The 19,307-nt window shown below is 49.2% G+C and overlaps 1 protein-coding gene across 1 annotated transcript in view; it reads right to left on the reverse strand.

The window, feature by feature from the left end:
• CGREF1 (cell growth regulator with EF-hand domain 1) overlaps nucleotides 1-19,307 on the reverse strand; it is a 114,820-nt gene that overhangs the window by 21,810 nt on the left and 73,703 nt on the right. Inside the window, exon 4 of the mRNA XM_075595150.1 lies at nucleotides 4,953-5,023. Within this exon, the coding sequence (XP_075451265.1) occupies nucleotides 4,953-5,023 (71 nt within the window). The remainder of the gene's footprint in view (nucleotides 1-4,952; nucleotides 5,024-19,307) is intronic.

Here is a 19,307-nt window from a genome sequence, read left to right on the forward strand (position 1 = left end):
CCTTCCCTGCGCCTGCGCGAACTACTAATGGCCGCCTCACTATTTCCTGCTCCTTCTCTACTCTCGCGCGACTCTGCCCTGTTTCTGGGGCTCTTCCTGCCCTCGCGCGATCACTGCGCATGCGCGAGTCCCTCCGCAATGGCGGCGCCCTGCTCTGCGGCCGCCGGGACCTTAGAGATGCAATCGCGGCCTTAGCAACGGCCCGATCGCGTCCCCGGCAACCGGCCGCAGGCAGGAGAAGCCGCGCTGCTCCCTGCTCCAGCCCCCACCCTTGGAAGCAGCCGTCGGGTCGTTCGGCACCCGCGCTCGAGCTGCTCCAGGGGAGGGGGGTCTCAAGGGGCTGCTGGAGACCAGGGTTACACATAGATACAATAACCCCCCCGTACATAGATACAATAACCCCCCGTACATAGATACAATAACCCCCGTACATAGATACAATAACCCCCCGTACATAGATACAATAACCACCCGTACATAGATACAATAAACCCCCGTACATAGATACAATAACCCCCCGTACATAGATACAATAACCCCCCGTACATAGATACAATAACCCCCCGTACATAGATACAATAACCCCCCGTACATAGATACAATAACCCCCCGTACATAGATACAATAACCTCCCGTACATAGATACAATAACCCCCGTACATAGATACAATAACCCCCCGTACATAGATACAATAATCCCCGTACATAGATACAATAAACCCCCCGTACATAGATACAATAACCCCCCGTACATAGATACAATAACCCCCCGTACATAGATACAATAACCCCCGTACATAGATACAATAACCCCCCGTACGTAGATACAATAACCCCCGTACATAGATACAATAACCCCCCGTACATAGATACAATAACCCCCCGTACATAGATACAATAACCCCCGTACATAGATACAATAACCCCCAGTACATAGATACAATAACCCCCCGTACATAGATACAATAACCCCCCGTACATAGATACAATAACCCCCCGTACATAGATACAATAACCCCCCGTACATAGATACAATAACCCCCCATACATAGATACAATAACCACCCGTACATAGATACAATAACCCCCCCGTACATAGATACAATAACCCCCCCGTACATAGATACAATAACCCCCCGTACATAGATACAATAACCCCCCGTACATAGATACAGTAACCCCCCGTACATAGATACAATAACCCCCGTACATAGATACAATAACCCCCCGTACATAGATACAGTAACCCCCCGTACATAGATACAATAACCCCCCGTACATAGATACAATAACCCCCGTACATAGATACAATAACCCCCCGTACATAGATACAATAACCCCCGTACATAGATACAATAACCCCCCGTACATAGATACAATAACCCCCCGTACATAGATACAATAACCCCCGTACATAGATACAATAACCCCCCGTACATAGATACAATAACCCCCCGTACATAGATACAATAACCCCCCGTACATAGATACAATAACCCCCCGTACGTAGATACAATAACCCCCCGTACATAGATACAATAACCCCCGTACATAGATACAATAACCCCCCGTACATAGATACAATAACCCCAGTTACATAGATACAATAACCTCCCATACATAGATACAATAACCCCCCTGTACATAGATACAATAACCCCCCGTACATAGATACAATAACCCCCCTGTACATAGATACAATAACCCCCCGTACATAGATACAATAACCCCCCGTACATTGATACAATAACCCCCCTGTACATAGATACAATAACCCCCCGTACATAGATACAATAACCCCCGTACATAGATACAATAACCCCCCGTACATAGATACAATAACCCCCGTACATAGATACAATAACCCCCCCGTACATAGATACAATAACCCCCGTACATAGATACAATAACCCCCCGTACATAGATACAATAACCCCCCATACATAGATACAATAACCCCCCGTACATAGATACAATAACCCCCCGTACATAGATACAATAACCCCCCGTACATAGATACAATAACCCCCCATACATAGATACAATATCCCCCCGTACATAGATACAATAACCACCCGTACATAGATACAATAACCCCCCGTACATAGATACAATAACCCCCGTACATAGATACAATAACCCCCCGTACATAGATACAATAACCCCCCGTACATAGATACAATAAACAGCCCGTACATAGATACAATAACCCCCCGTACATAGATACAATATCCCCCCGTACATAGATACAATATCCCCCCGTACATAGATACAATAACCCCCCGTACATAGATACAATAACCCCCCGTACATAGATACAATATCCCCCCGTACATAGATACAATAACCCCCCGTACATAGATACAATAACCCCCCGTACATAGATACAATAACCCCCCGTACATAGATACAATAACCCCCCGTACATAGATACAATAACCACCCGTACATAGATACAATAACCCCCCCGTACATAGATACAATAACCCCCGTACATAGATACAATAACCCCCCGTACATAGATACAATAACCCCCCGTACATAGATACAATAACCTCCCGTACATAGATACAATAACCCCCCGTACATAGATACAATAACCCCCCGTACATAGATACAATAACCTCCCGTACATAGATACAATAACCCCCCGTACATAGATACAATAACCCCCCGTACATAGATACAATAACCCCCCGTACATAGATACAATAACCCCCGTACATAGATACAATAACCCCCCGTACATAGATACAGTAACCCCCCGTACATAGATACAATAACCCCCCCGTACATAGATACAATAACCCCCCCATACATAGATACAATATCCCCCATACATAGATACAATAACCCCCCCGTACATAGATACAATAACCCCCCGTACATAGATACAATAACCCCCGTACATAGATACAATAACCCCCCGTACATAGATACAATAACCCCCCGTACATAGATACAATAACCCCCGTACATAGATACAATAACCCCCCGTACATAGATACAATATCCCCCCGTACATAGATACAATATCCCCCCGTACATAGATACAATAACCCCCCGTACATAGATACAATATCCCCCCGTACATAGATACAATAACCCCCCGTACATAGATACAATAACCCCCCATACATAGATACAATAACCCCCCGTACATAGATACAATAACCCCCCGTACATAGATACAATAACCCCCGTACATAGATACAATAACCCCCCGTACATAGATACAGTAACCCCCCGTACATAGATACAATAACCCCCCCGTACATAGATACAATAACCCCCCCATACATAGATACAATATCCCCCATACATAGATACAATAACCCCCCCGTACATAGATACAATAACCCCCCGTACATAGATACAATAACCCCCGTACATAGATACAATAACCCCCCGTACATAGATACAATAACCCCCCGTACATAGATACAATAACCCCCGTACATAGATACAATAACCCCCCGTACATAGATACAATATCCCCCCGTACATAGATACAATATCCCCCCGTACATAGATACAATAACCCCCCGTACATAGATACAATATCCCCCCGTACATAGATACAATAACCCCCCGTACATAGATACAATAACCCCCCGTACATAGATACAATAACCCCCCGTACATAGATACAATAACCCCCCGTACATAGATACAATAACCCCCCGTACATAGATACAATAACCCCCGCACATAGATACAATATCCCCCCGTACATAGATACAATAACCCCCGTACATAGATACAATAACCCCCCGTACATAGATACAATAACCCCCCGTACATAGATACAATAACCCCCCGTACATAGATACAATAACCCCCCGTACATAGATACAATAACCCCCCGTACATAGATACAATAACCCTCGTACATAGATACAATAACCCCCCGTACATAGATACAATAACCCCCCCGTACATAGATACAATAACCCCCCGTACATAGATACAATAACCCCCCGTACGTAGATACAATAACCCCCGTACATAGATACAATAACCCCCCGTACATAGATACAATACCCCCCGTACATAGATACAATAACCCCCGTACATAGATACAATAACCCCCCGTACATAGATACAATAACCCCCCGTACATAGATACAATAACCCCCCCGTACATAGATACAATAACCCCCGTACATAGATACACCGAGGGAATTTTTACATGCTGTAACTTATCCACTAATGTAGACGTTTCTGGCTTAGGGAAACTGGATCGTGGATACTTGTATGTAACAGAAAATCACAATAAGTATCCCGGCAAATACACAAAGTTACACTTCACACCACTGCACATGTGTGCAATGCGCTGCCCTGGGCGTCAGAGATTACAGACATATTCCCAGGACAAGGACTAAGATCCTGGATTTGTGGCAGAAACATTCATAGGACTGAGGAGATTTGATAGAAATATTTCAGATGTTTGATTTCACCCCAGTGGTAGGAACAGGAGATCTCTGATCTTCTGCTCTACATTTAGGCCTCGACAGAAGGTGCTTCAATGTCTTACTGGGAAAGTCACAAAGGGCTCTGCAGGTCAGATAGATGGAATCAGGGACCAGGTTCTCAGTTTGATGGAACAGGCAGAGTATTACAATGTCCACATCAGAGAGAGAGACACCTGATGTGTTCACCTGCATTAATAAGACTCGTGTTAATGCCCTTGTCTAGAAACTTGTCTATAACATACAGGAAATGTGTTACAGTCCTCGTGACAGAAGGTGTAACCTTTCTCATGCGCTTCAATATGTTCCCGTTGATTTCCTTACATTTTCCAGTCCCCGAGAGTCTCGAATCCTATCCCTCCCCAACCACAGGGTGTTATCATCTATCCCAAGCATACCGTGGGCTCAGGGATACATGTGACACATGCCCAGGCTGCAGGTGGCACAGGGACAGGGTGAGGGGCCCAGGGCTCTTCTCACCTGTTTCTCTTTTAAGATTTTCTGCCTCTTCCTCCAGTGGGTCAATTTCCATCAGGTATCTGTGTAACAGCCTAAGGAGGAATCGCAGAGGAAGACGGACAATAAGGAATACATAGTGGGACTGCTCCATGCACAGGAACAGAGTTATACACCAGGCTGTGGCCAGCCTGGCTAATACAGATAGTGACTATCTCTGGCCTATCAATCTATCCCTCCAAGGGCTGTGTGCATCTCGGGCTGTGTGCGTCTCGGGCTGTGCGCGTCTCGGGCTGTGCGCGTCTCGGGCTGTGCGCGTCTCGGGCTGTGCGCGTCTCGGACTGTGCGCGTCTCGGGCTGTGCGTCTTGGGCTGTGCGTCTCGGGCTGTGTGCGTCTCGGGCTGTGTGCGTCTCGGGCTGTGTGCGTCTCGGGCTGTGTGCGTCTCGGGCTGTGCGTCTCGGGCTGTGCGTCTCAGGCTGTGTGCGTCTCAGACTGTGTGCGTCTCGGGCTGTGTGCGTCTCGGGCTGTGTGCGTCTCGGGCTGTGTGCGTCTCGGGCTGTGTGCGTCTCGGGCTGTGTGCGTCTCGGGCTGTGTGCGTCTCGGTCTGTGTGCGTCTCGGGCTGTGTGTGTGTCTCGGGCTGTGTGCGTCTCGGGCTGTGTGCGTCTCGGGCTGTGTGCGTCTCGGGCTGTGTGCGTCTCGGGCTGTGTGCGTCTCGGGCTGTGTGCGTCTCGGGCTGTGCGCGTCTCGGGCTGTGCGCGTCTCAGACGGTGTGCGTCTCGAGCTGTGTGCGTCTCGGGCTGTGTGCGTCTCGGGCTGTGTGCGTCTCGGGCTGTGTGCGTCTCGAGCTGTGTGCGTCTCGGGCTGTGCGCGTCTCGGGCTGTGCGCGTCTCGGGCTGTGCGCGTCTCGGGCTGTGCGCGTCTCGGGCTGTGCGTCTCGAGCTGTGCGCGTCTCGGGCTGTGCGCGTCTCGGGCTGTGCGCGTCTCGGGCTGTGCGCGTCTCGGGCTGTGTGTCTCGGGCTGTGTGCGTCTCGGGCTGTGTGCGTCTCGGGCTGTGTGCGTCTCGGGCTGTGTGCGTCTCGGGCTGTGTGAGTCTCGGGCTGTGTGAGTCTCGGGCTGTGCGCGTCTCGGGCTGTGCGCGTCTCGGACTGTGCGCGTCTCGGGCTGTGCGCGTCTCGGGCTGTGCGCGTCTCGGGCTGTGCGCGTCTCGGGCTGTGTGTCTCGGGCTGTGTGCGTCTCGGGCTGTGTGCGTCTCGGGCTGTGTGCGTCTCGGGCTGTGTGCGTCTCGGGCTGTGTGCGTCTCGGGCTGTGTGCGTCTCGGGCTGTGTGCGTCTCGGGCTGTGTGAGTCTCGGGCTGTGTGCGTCTCGGGCTGTGTGCGTCTCGGGCTGTGTGAGTCTCAGGCTGTGTGTCTCGGGCTGTGTGCGTCTCGGGCTGTGTGCGTCTCGGGCTGTGTGCGTCTCGGGCTGTGTGCGTCTCGAGCTGTGTGCGTCTCAGGCTGTGTGCGTCTCAGGCTGTGTGTCTCGGGCTGTGTGCGTCTCGGGCTGTGTGCGTCTCGGGCTGTGTGCGTCTCGGGCTGTGTGCGTCTCGGGCTGTGTGCGTCTCGGGCTGTGTGCGTCTCGGGCTGTGTGCGTCTCGGGCTGTGTGAGTCTCGGGCTGTGTGCGTCTCGGGCTGTGTGCGTCTCGGGCTGTGTGCGTCTCAGGCTGTGTGCGTCTCAGGCTGTGTGTCTCAGGCTGTGTGTCTCGGGCTGCATGTGTTGTGATACAGTCACTATCTCTGTATGAGCTGCAGTGGTGCAGCTCGTGTGCTTTCCAGCGTACAGAGAGTTAACCTCCCGTGGTGAGGCTTTTTGCAGGTGCAGCAAATAAGCAAATCAGCCTGGTCTCCTGAGTGAGCAGGAGTGTAAAAGACAGACATAGAGCTGCACACACAGAGAGGCTGCTTTCCCCAGAGAGGGGGGAGAGAGAGCGACTTTTCCCCAGCCAGGAGTGTAAAAGACAGACATAGAGCTGCACACACAGAGAGACTGCTTTCCCCAGAGAGGGGGGAGAGAGAGAGACTTCTCCCCAGCCAGCAGTGTAAAAGACAGACATAGAGCTGCACACACAGAGAGACTGCTTTCCCCAGAGAGGGGGGAGAGAGAGAGACTTCTCCCCAGCCAGGAGTGTAAAAGACAGACATAGAGCTGCACACACAGAGAGATTGCTTTCCACAGAGAGGGGGGAGAGAGACTTCTCCCCAGCCAGGAGGAAGCTGGCTGGCACAGTCCCCAAGGCTTGCTGGATGTGGGTCGCAGAGCCTGCTGGGACTGCCCGGGTAGCACCACCAGGAAGAAACAAGGACGTGAGGCTGATGTGGAAGCAGGGCTGTCCTGCCCAGGATATTGGATCCAGAGGGATTTCCTGTACTCTCGTGGGGCCGAGTACCAAAAACAGATAGGCACCCAAATATACATTATTTAGTCCTTAAGGACTAGCAATAACAAGAAATAGAAGGAGCGCACAAAAGACTGTAATAGAGTCAAAAAACTTCAAAGTGTATTAAATTCATCAGAGCAAATGACAAGGTAACGTTTCTGCACACAGAGTCCCTTCTTCAGACCAACCACCACAACAAACTTTTCTATCAAAATCCCAATTTGGGGCCTTCCCTTGTAGAAGCTGTAACCAATATAATGGGGTAATAAGGGGCGAACACTTCAGCCACTCACACACGGGAGGCAATACAAAATGAATGGCTTCTACACATGTCTAAGTACATATATTGTGTATTTGCTTAAATGCCCCTGGGGGATGTTATACGCGGGTAAAACCATGAACTCCTTGAAGGAACGCATATCACCGCATAAGAGCAATATTAGAAATCCGCTTTCTGACACAGCAGTGGCACGGCATTTTAGAGAGAAAGGACACAATCCATCGCAGTTACGGTACCAGATCGTGTAAAACCCCTTCGTAGGGCAGGAGATAGAGAGAGAATTATCCTGCAAATAGAGGCAAATGGACCCACACACTAGACACAGTAGCCCCTAGGGGTCTGAATGAACGATTGGAACTTCATTGGTTCCTAGGGTAAGGGTCAGCCTCCAATTTAGACCCAATTCTATGGCTCCTAAAGGGTCTTGGTTGTTGTTACCAGTCCCAGAAAGGGCCAGGACTGCTAAGGGTCTTGTGCAAGTTTTTTAAGATACGTCTGGGTGCCTTGTAATCTGTTGTCCTAAACTGATATCACATTGCCCCCCTTATGCTTTGCGTTACCGGCTATTGTAATTATTGTGTTGCCCAGTTACCTTGATATGTCTCCCCTGTGGGCTATCTACCTTGTTACACATCGTTCATTAAGATTAAACTACAGTAAGGTTAGAGTAATAATCCCAGATATTTCTGCAGACAAGCTCTGTTCATTGTATATAATTACATAGTTACATAGTAGATGAGGTTGAAAAAAGACGTACGTCCATCAAGTACAACCTATGCTAAATTTAGACAACAGATACTTTATTCTATATCTATACTTACTTATTGATCCAGAGGAAGGCAAACAAAAAACCCCATTAAGGGGAAAAATAAATTCCTTCCTGACTCCAAGAATTGGCAATCGGATTAATCCCTGGATCAACATCCTTCCCATGTATACTTATTTGGTATATCCCTGTATACCTTTCCCATCTAAAAAGATGTCCAACCTTTTTTTGAACAAATCTATTGTATCTGCCATCACAGTCTCCATGGGTAATGAATCCCACACTGTAACTGCCCTTACTGTAAAGAACCCTTTCCTTTGTTGCTGGTGAAATCTCCTTTCCTCCAACATTAAGGGATGGCCCGAGTCCTTTGTACTGCCCGTGGGATGAATAGTTCTTTTGAAAGCTCCTTGTATTGTCCCTGAATATATTTGTATATAGTTATCATATCCCCTCTTAGACGCCTCTTTTCTAATGTAAATAAATCTAATTTAGCTAGCCTCTCCTCATAAGTTAGAATGTCCATCCCCTTTATTAATTTGGTGGCTCTTCTCTGCACTCTCTCTAGTTCCATAATGTCTTTTCTTAGGATTGGTGCCCAAAATTGTACTCCATATTCAAGGTGTGGTTTTACTAATGCTATGTAAAGGGGCATAATTATGTTTACTTCCCTTCCATCCATTGCCCGTTTGATGCAAGATAAGATCTTGTTTGCCTTTGCAGTTACTGCATGACATTGGGCACTATTGCTAAGCCTGCTGTCTACATGCACTCCTAAATCCTTCTCCATCAAGGATTCCCCCAATATATCTCCATTTAATTTGTAAGTCGCCTTTTTATTCTTGCATCCCAAATGCATAACCTTACATTTATCTGTATTAAACCTCATTTGCCATTTACCTGCCCACGTTTCCAGTCTCTCCAAGTCCTTCTGAAGAGAAATTACATCCTGCTCTGATTCTACTACCTTACACAATTTAGTATCATCAGCAAAGATGGAGACTTTGCTCTCGATCCCAACCTCAAGGTCATTAATAAACAAGTTAAAAAGCAGGGATCCCAGTACCGATCCCTGAGGTACTCCACTCACTACTTTAGCCCAACCTGAAAAAGTTCCATTTATGACAACCCTCTGTTGTCTGTCCTTTAACCAGTTTTCAATCCAGCTGCATATATTATTACTGAGTCCAATTTTCTTTATTTTGTACACCAACCTCTTGTGTGAAACCGTATCAAAAGCCTTTGCACAATCTAAGTAGACCACATCAACTGCATTACCCTGGTCTAAATTCCTACTTACCTCCTCAAAGAAACAAATAAGGTTAGTTTGGCAAGATCTATCCTTCATAAATCCATGCTGACTATTACTAATAATTTTGTTTTCCATTAGGTATTCCTGAATATTATCCCGTATTAAACCTTCAAGTAGTTTCCCTACTATTGAAGTCAGGCTTACAGGTCTGTAATTCCCCGGGTGTGATCTAGCTCCCTTTTTAAATATAGGCACCACATCTGCTTTATTGCTTAAAGTTATATCAGGAATGTAATATATCCCTATGTCCACCCTATCCCCTCCCCCACCCCTCCCCACCCATCCCATTAGGCTCTACCAAGGTTGGAATCAATCATGTCACTAGATAGTTTTTATTATATACAGGCATACCCCGCAGTAACGTACGCTATGTTGTAACGCTAAGTTCTCGTGACAGGTATTGTCATACCAGTGAGTTATGTTGTTATGCACAGTTCTCGCAGCAGGTACTATCATACCAGTGAGTTATGCTGTAAACCACAGATCCCACTGCAGATCTTGTTGTGCAATAAGGTTCCCTCCCCCCCTCCCCCCCCCCGTTTGTCGCGGGCAGGCAAGCCTCAGATAACACCCGCAAGATAATCAATATAGTAGACCACGTACACCTCACAGGAACCAAAGCAATATTGCTAAGCCTAGACGCAGAGAAGGCGTTTGATAGAATTGACTGGTTATTTCTAGATAACACCCTACGAAAATTTGGCTTCAAAGACACATATCTAGAGGGTGTCCGTAGACTTTACCAAGACCCATCAGCGATGGTAAAACTCCCTGGGGGCAACCTACAACGATTCAATATTAAAAACGGCACAAGGCAAGGATGCCCCCTATCCCCTGTCCTCTTTGCACTGACCATAGAACCCCTGGCATCAAAAATTCGGGACAACGTTGACATCCAAGGGATAGAAATTGGGAATAAACAATATAAGATATCCCTGTTTGCAGACGATATAATACTAACTCTATCCAAACCCCAAATTTCCCTCCCCAATCTCCAAAAAGAACTCCTGGACTTCGAAAAAATATCAGGGTATAAAATCAATAGCGACAAATCTGAAGCCTTAAACTTAAATTTACCAGAGCCAGAGGTGAAATTACTTAAACTAAATTTCAATTGCCGTTGGAGTTCCTCATACATTAAATATTTGGGAGTAAATGTATCAAGGAACTACCAGTCCCTATACCAACACAATTACCCAGCCCTATTCTGGAAAATTAAAAATGACCTAGATAAATGGGGAGGATATCAAATATCCATGGATCGGGAGAATGATCTCGGTCAAAATGAACATACTCCCCAGATTGCTATATTATTTCCAGACTCTCCCGGTTCACATCCCTGGCTCAGAATTGAAAAATATCCAGAAACAAATATTTCATTTTATTTGGCAGGGTAAAAGACCCATGACTGCTAGGTCAGTTCTGCTCTCATCAAAGGGGAGAGGGGGTCTTGGAGTCCCAGACATTATAAGATACTACCAAGCCACCCAACTACGACAGGCAGTAGTATGGAATGCCGACCCAGACCAATATTGCTGGTTATTTATAGAATCACAATACGCCTGCACGCCCTCTCTGCCAGCATGCCTTTGGTCCCTGAACAGAGGAGATACACAAACTAGCAAATTTAAATTAGGACCAATGAGGCACACGTGGGAGACTTGGATGAAATCCAAATTTAAATACAAGCTCACAACCACTAACTCCCAACTCATACCAATTTTCAAAAATCCTAAATTTCCTCCTGGTTGTGAACTCAGACAATTCGACCAATTTAAATAAAAAAATATCAGGGCGATCGCTGACCTGCTGAGTCTCCGAAAGTTCCTGAGCTACCAAGGATTACAAAATAAATATGAAATTCCAGAACTGAACGCGTTCAAATATCTCCACATTCGACACTTCATACAAAACCTATCCCCAACATTAGAATTTCCCCCTCTCACTAGTTTTGAAAGGCTGTGTCGCAACACCGCTCATCAAAAAGGTCTTATAACAAAAATATACGCCGAAATGGAGATGTCGACAGACACCCCTTCCCATGACTAATCTATTGTCTAATCTATTGTCATGACTTCCCAAATCTATTATATCTGCCATCACAGTCTCCATGGGTAATGAATCCCACACTGTAACTGCCCTTACTGTAAAGAACCCTTTCCTTTGTTGCTGGTGAAATCTCCTTTCCTCCAACATTAAGGGATGGCCCGAGTCCTTTGTACTGCCCGTGGGATGAATAGTTCTTTTGAAAGCTCCTTGTATTGTCCCTGAATATATTTGTATATAGTTATCATATCCCCTCTTAGACGCCTCTTTTCTAATGTAAATAAATCTAATTTAGCTAGCCTCTCCTCATAAGTTAGAATGTCCATCCCCTTTATTAATTTGGTGGCTCTTCTCTGCACTCTCTCTAGTTCCATAATGTCTTTTCTTAGGATTGGTGCCCAAAATTGTACTCCATATTCAAGGTGTGGTTTTACTAATGCTATGTAAAGGGGCATAATTATGTTTACTTCCCTTCCATCCATTGCCCGTTTGATGCAAGATAAGATCTTGTTTGCCTTTGCAGTTACTGCATGACATTGGGCACTATTGCTAAGCCTGCTGTCTACATGCACTCCTAAATCCTTCTCCATCAAGGATTCCCCCAATATATCTCCATTTAATTTGTAAGTCGCCTTTTTATTCTTGCATCCCAAATGCATAACCTTACATTTATCTGTATTAAACCTCATTTGCCATTTACCTGCCCACGTTTCCAGTCTCTCCAAGTCCTTCTGAAGAGAAATTACATCCTGCTCTGATTCTACTACCTTACACAATTTAGTATCATCAGCAAAGATGGAGACTTTGCTCTCGATCCCAACCTCAAGGTCATTAATAAACAAGTTAAAAAGCAGGGATCCCAGTACCGATCCCTGAGGTACTCCACTCACTACTTTAGCCCAACCTGAAAAAGTTCCATTTATGACAACCCTCTGTTGTCTGTCCTTTAACCAGTTTTCAATCCAGCTGCATATATTATTACTGAGTCCAATTTTCTTTCTTCATACAAAACCTATCCCCAACATTAGAATTTCCCCCTCTCACTAGTTTTGAAAGGCTGTGTCGCAACACCGCTCATCAAAAAGGTCTTATAACAAAAATATACGCCGAAATGGAGATGTCGACAGACACCCCTTCCCATGACTATATGCTCAAATGGGCAGCCGAATTGAATATGGTTATAGACAGAGAGGATTGGGAAGGTATTTGGGAATCTGCCTCAGGAACTTCCATATGTACCACAATGGAGGAAAACATTTATAAAATACTGTTCCACTGGTATCTTACCCCAGTGAGAATAAGACAAATCTACCCTCTGGCCTCCGATCTCTGCTGGAGAGGCTGCGGACAAAAGGGGGACATGGCCCACATCTGGTGGTCATGCCCAGAGATTCAGAAATATTGGCTAACCATATGTAACAGTGTTTGTGGCCCGGCCTGACCCACCCAATCTCACATTGGCCCCTGTGGTCTAACCGGTCCCCATTACAGTGTATAAGTATCTGGTGGTGCACCTGTTGGCAACAGTACCCCTGAGCCTCCCGCATGATGGTGTGTGGGGAGAACCCGTCCAGACAGGCAGCTGAGGTAGTGGCTTGAGTCTCAACTAGTTCCAGTGCAGCGCCTCCACCTCATCAGGGTCCCTTCGGTCACTTGGGGATGGTCCTGACGAGGAACTCCTCTGTGGTGCTCCCCTCTGTACACTCACTCCACACATGTACACGAGAGGGTTTTCGAATAAGAGCATCTTTATTGTTTGAGGTGGGCTAGCTGCCCCACGCAGTAGAATATCTAGCCACTCATCTTGAGTCAGTGCTTCCCTTGGTAAGGTGTAATTCTCCTTTAATAGGGACTCCCTATCCCCGCAGGGATCTCCTTCCACTGCGCCAGGTCCCTGGACACAGTCTCCTTACAGTTACTATAACATAACCAGTAACTCAGACTAGGACTAGAACTTGAACTCCTCTTAGCTGAACTTGTACTAGCACTAGAACTACTTTTGATCAGTGCTGTGCCTTATGTAACCTCTGGGGCTGACACAACTCTGACATCACCAACCAGGGAGTCAGAGTCTGTGACCACTCCCATCCTTACACAGGGCACCTCACCAGGGTGTGAGGGCAAACCTCCATAATTACTGCTGGCATGCCCACACTTACCAGGCCTTACTGCCAACAGGAGAGATGACTGTAGGCATTTTATATGACCGCTACATTCTCCCCCTGGTAAATCCCATCGTCCTCGCAGGGACCTAAATTTGTACGCCTTCTTTCCAGGAAGCACTGTAACACATAACATAATTATCATCACATACAAATTTTCATAATCACAACAAGAAAAATGTCTACAGTACATTGCCGCCAAGCCCGCCCCGACCAGCAGCCACGAACCCGCGTAATGTGTAGTACCGCCTAAAAATAGTGATCTGGGTCAGGTTTTCTAACCTCCCTGTTACCCATATCCAGGACTGTGACATGGTAATGCCTAGGCGATCCCCTCTCAGGCCTATAGGTCACCTTATGTTTGTGGATATTCCTCCCTATGCTCCACACTCGCATCAGGTGGTCTATTCTTTCCTCAGCCTTCTTACCTACAATGGCGCTCCCCCTATTGACTAAGTACATCTCAATAGTCTCCCTGAGCCACCTGTCCCTATTATCTTCTATTTCATCCATAAGGGGTTCAGGGACATAGGGATACTCCAACCCGTGGGATGACTTATACCTGGCTATTATAGCCCTCTCCGCCCTACTGACCCTGGTCAGATCAGCATTACCTGCCCTCCCAGGTAACACCCATGATAGGGGTTCATCAGGATCCACAGGATCTGACAGTGTGTCGGGACCCATGGGCGCTATCTCCCTACGCTCTAATTGGAACCACCTCTCCTGTAATTCCCTATCCCTCTGCTCGGGTGTGAACTCTCCTACTTCCCACCAGTAGTCTACCACGTCCTCCCTCCGGATGAGAAACCTAGTACGGTCCATCCATGCAGAATACCCTTCAAAGAGTGGGGCCCACCAACGATGCTCTTTGAACCTGTGAGAGTCCCCAGAATCACTCTCATCCCCCTGGGAAAATACTCCCGATGTCCGTGCCGATCGTGGTACAGACCACCTTGATGACCCCGGGATCTTCTTCACTGGGTCGGGGGCCACCGGAGGCAGCCACCGGCCTACTGCGGCCTTTCTCAATTCTCCCCTTCCCCGAGAGATGCCTTCTGTAGCGCAACTGCGCTGTCTTTCCCCAGTCCGTTTCCCCTCCTCCCCCAATGGTATGTCCACAGATTCCAGACTAGGCGGGGAACTCGGGGACCGTGTGATTGGGGCAAGGGTTTTAGCTAGGGCGTGGGGTTGGGCGTAGGGGCAAGCGATGGGACCCCACGGGGTTAGGACCCGCTCCCGACTGTCCATAGACTGGTCCAATGAGGATAGCTCACCCTCCTCAGTCCTTGGGTCATCCATCCAGCTCCCAGGCCTCTGAGGTGATCGGGGACCTTCCCCCGATCGCCGAAGCGTCGCTGCGTCCTCTCCAGTGGTTCCGCCGTCGCCACCGGAAGTGATGTCCTCCCCGGAACCGGAAACGCCGCCATCTTGGGTTGGACCCCCATGCGGGATCTCTTCTTCGATGACGACATCCGGAAGCTCCTCCGTCGTCTGTACCGGAAGTGATGCCGTCTCCGCACCTGCGTCTTGGGCCTGGCATGGCCTCTCTACTCCTACACCATCTGCCGGGGCAAGGTAAGTGAAGGGACTTCTCTTACCCATCCGCAGGGGTGCAGGCGTCTCTCGCCCATCGCCGCCATATTCTGAGGCGGAGGGACTCCGTCTCTCGGCTCGCCGATCTGCGGGGGACGTCCTGTCTTTCTGACAGCTGCTTGTGCCACGGGGTGTCGTCCTCCCCGGTTCTATCCTGGGCCTCGATGTCACCTCCGCTAGCTCGCGGAGATCCTCGTCCGAGTACTCTCCCTTCTCGGTGCGGTCAGGAGGTGACCCGATTGTCTCGGTTGCGGCCGACCCAGCCGACTTGACCGGCTCCAGTCCCCTTTCGCCGGGACTCGCACGCCCTATCCACAGTGCGCCAGGGGACTCGGCGGCTCGCCTAGCCAGGTCCCCCGGGGGGTCAGCCGATTGGATGGGTATGAAGGTGGGCATTGGCCACAGGTACAGTGTCCCGCATTGTGGGCAACGTGCCGCCGAGTTGACAGTGCCTCCGGGCAGCCCGCATTGAAGGCAGAGCCCGACCACCGTCTCGGTGTTGGCCACCCTTACTACCAGTAACCCGCCGGGTACTGAGTAGGGCTGGGTGGAGACCATCGTACCCACAGTGGAGGAGCAGGCCATTCGCTTGTTAGGGACCACTCTCTGCACAGGTCTCTCCAGGTCAGTGGTTCCTTGCAACTGACTGATGGAAGTTGCTGGATCCGCCACTCCCTGCTTCGGCTCCTCCTTCCTCTGACATAGCTGGAACCCGCCCCCAGGGATCACAATAATGGGCGGGTCCCACAGGGGAATATCATGCCCCTTAATTAAGACCGCTCCTTTCTCAGTCCTGGTGGGCGCAGTCAGCGTTTTCGCGCCAATGTCCTCGTCAGAGTTGGATTCTTTTCCCGCGGCTAGTTCCCGCCTTCTCCTTGCAGCTGCTTTGCGTGCAAAATATCCCTCTTTCTTGCAATTGACTTCCGCGGCCGGAACTACTTTTTGTAGTGGCGCCGTCTGTATATCAGTCCCTGGGCCCAGTGGGTGCATTCCCACCAGCCATAATTGAAAGTCACTCCCCCTGGTTGAAATCAGGGGAGGGTCCCATAAACTCAGCGGTTGACTCAGCACAGGGGCCGAGTGAGTCACTGTCCACGTAGGCGCAGCCATAGCTTTCGCGCCATGCCCCCCATCAGGGCGGGGCTCTGCTGTTCGCGCCATTCCCGGCCAGCTTTTTGCAAGTCCTGCACCAGCCACATTCTCTGTGACTGGCCCACGCGGTCTCCTTAGCAAGCGGGAGCCGCCATTTTGGTTATCTTTTCCAGATGAGGTAGCATTCATTTGGTTGCACGTACGCTGACATCCATCCTCACTGTGCTCCACCCCAGTTATAACAATGTCCTCACACTCCTCAAGGGGGGTACCTCGGTGTCCCAGACAGGACAAAAACGGGGCAGCCACCGCCTTCGCTCCACTCCAGAGCAGATTCGTTAGCGACAACTCAGCGACAGTTTGCTCTTCAGTGGGGCGCACGCCACGGGTGCCTTCCCCATCAGCCTCTGTTCGCCATCTTGGACTCTCCGCACCACGCGGATCCTCCATTTCTTGGGTTGCCACGTTCTCGTACCAATTATCGTACATGGGGCTCCGCTCTGCGGGGCAGCCACCACACCAGTACAATAAAGAGTTGCTCAGATGCACCACCACATGTGTACTTGACCTAGGCTGGACTCAATGTGCACTACCTCAGGCTAGGCTCACTCTCTCAGTGTCTGCTGTATCTCCTTCCTCCCAGTCTGTGCTCCCTATGGTAAGTGTCTGGAATGGGCTAGGTACTCTGGCTCTGCCATGCAGTACTTGGGGCGTCTACCTCTCTTGGTCAGCCTAGCGCAGACCCTCTCCAGGATTCCTGACCTCGTTAACAGGCTATCCCTTCTGGCATCCTACCAACTAGCACTGCCTCAAGGTGACTCGGTCAGCTATAGCCCGGCTCCAGACCCCTCACTCCTTTCAGGCCCCTAGGTCGTCCCTGCGAACTGACAATATCCCGTCAGCCCCTGACCACCCCTAGGTCCGTCCCTACGCAGCACAGAGTGGCAGCAGACACTCTCCCTGTTTCCCAGTGTGCCTAGCTAGAGCCTGTCCTGTTGACGGATCTGATCTCAGCAGCGCCTCCAAATGTAACGGTGTTTGTGGCCCGGCCTGACCCACCCAATCTCACATTGGCCCCTGTGGTCTAACCGGTCCCCATTACAGTGTATAAGTATCTGGTGGTGCACCTGTTGGCAACAGTACCCCTGAGCCTCCCGCATGATGGTGTGTGGGGAGAACCCGTCCAGACAGGCAGCTGAGGTAGTGGCTTGAGTCTCACCTAGTTCCAGTGCAGCGCCTCCACCTCATCAGGGTCCCTTCGGTCACTTGGGGATGGTCCTGACGAGGAACTCCTCTGTGGTGCTCCCCTCTGTACACTCACTCCACACATGTACACGAGAGGGTTTTCGAATAAGAGCATCTTTATTGTTTGAGGTGGGCTAGCTGCCCCACGCAGTAGAATATCTAGCCACTCATCTTGAGTCAGTGCTTCCCTTGGTAAGGTGTAATTCTCCTTTAATAGGGACTCCCTATCCCCGCAGGGATCTCCTTCCACTGCGCCAGGTCCCTGGACACAGTCTCCTTACAGTTACTATAACATAACCAGTAACTCAGACTAGGACTAGAACTTGAACTCCTCTTAGCTGAACTTGTACTAGCACTAGAACTACTTTTGATCAGTGCTGTGCCTTATGTAACCTCTGGGGCTGACACAACTCTGACATCACCAACCAGGGAGTCAGAGTCTGTGACCACTCCCATCCTTACACAGGGCACCTCACCAGGGTGTGAGGGCAAACCTCCATAATTACTGCTGGCATGCCCACACTTACCAGGCCTTACTGCCAACAGGAGAGATGACTGTAGGCATTTTACATGACCGCTACACATACAAACTATAATAAAAGAGGTCACAGACCTCACAATACCCATTGATCCGCTGACCTACTTACTGGCCAGACCAAGGGAGAATATTGACCGCCCAGTAAGAAAATTAATCTCCTTCATTCTTACAGCAGCTAGATGCGCGGTGGCTGCCTCATGGAAGAAGGTATCACCCACCCTCCCCCCCAAGCAAACAGTAAAAAAAAGGATCCAGGAAGTAATGCTGATGGAAAAGCTTTCAGCCTTTCTGAAAAGAACCACAACAACCTTTTACAAAGTTTGGGAACCATGGCTGACCCAACCAATAAGGTAGAAACCCCTTTCTATAAAAGGGAGACAACCCAGTCATCTAAGAGAAGAGATGCAGGACAGGTACCTGGTGGACGGGATAGGAGAATCCCCCCCCCCTTTACTTTTTCCCCTCCCCTTTTCTTCTTCTTCCTCTCTCGCCTGCCCTTTTCTTCTTCTCCCTCTCTCGCCTCCCCTTTTCTTCTTCTTCCTCTCTCGCCTGCCCTTTTCTTCTTCTCCCCCTCTCGCCTGCCCTTTTCTTCTTCTTCCTCTCTCGCCTGCCCTTTTCTTCTTCTCCCTCTCTCGCCTCCCCTTTTCTTCTTCTTCCTCTCTCGCCTGCCCTTTTCTTCTTCTCCCTCTCTCGCCTGCCCTTTTCTTCTTCTCCCTCTCTCGCCTGCCCTTTTCTTCTTCTTCCTCTCTCGCCTGCCCTTTTCTTCTTCTCCCTCTCTCGCCTGCCCTTTTCTTCTTCTTCCTCTCTCGCCTGCCCTTTTCTTCTTCTTCCTCTCTCGCCTGCCCTTTTCTTCTTCTTCCTCTCTCGCCTCCCCTTTTCTTCTTCTCCCTCTCTCGCCTCCCCTTTTCTTCTTCTCCCTCTCTCGCC

This window comes from Ascaphus truei, chromosome 4 (assembly GCF_040206685.1).
Source record: "Ascaphus truei isolate aAscTru1 chromosome 4, aAscTru1.hap1, whole genome shotgun sequence".
NCBI lineage: Eukaryota > Metazoa > Chordata > Amphibia > Anura > Ascaphidae > Ascaphus > Ascaphus truei.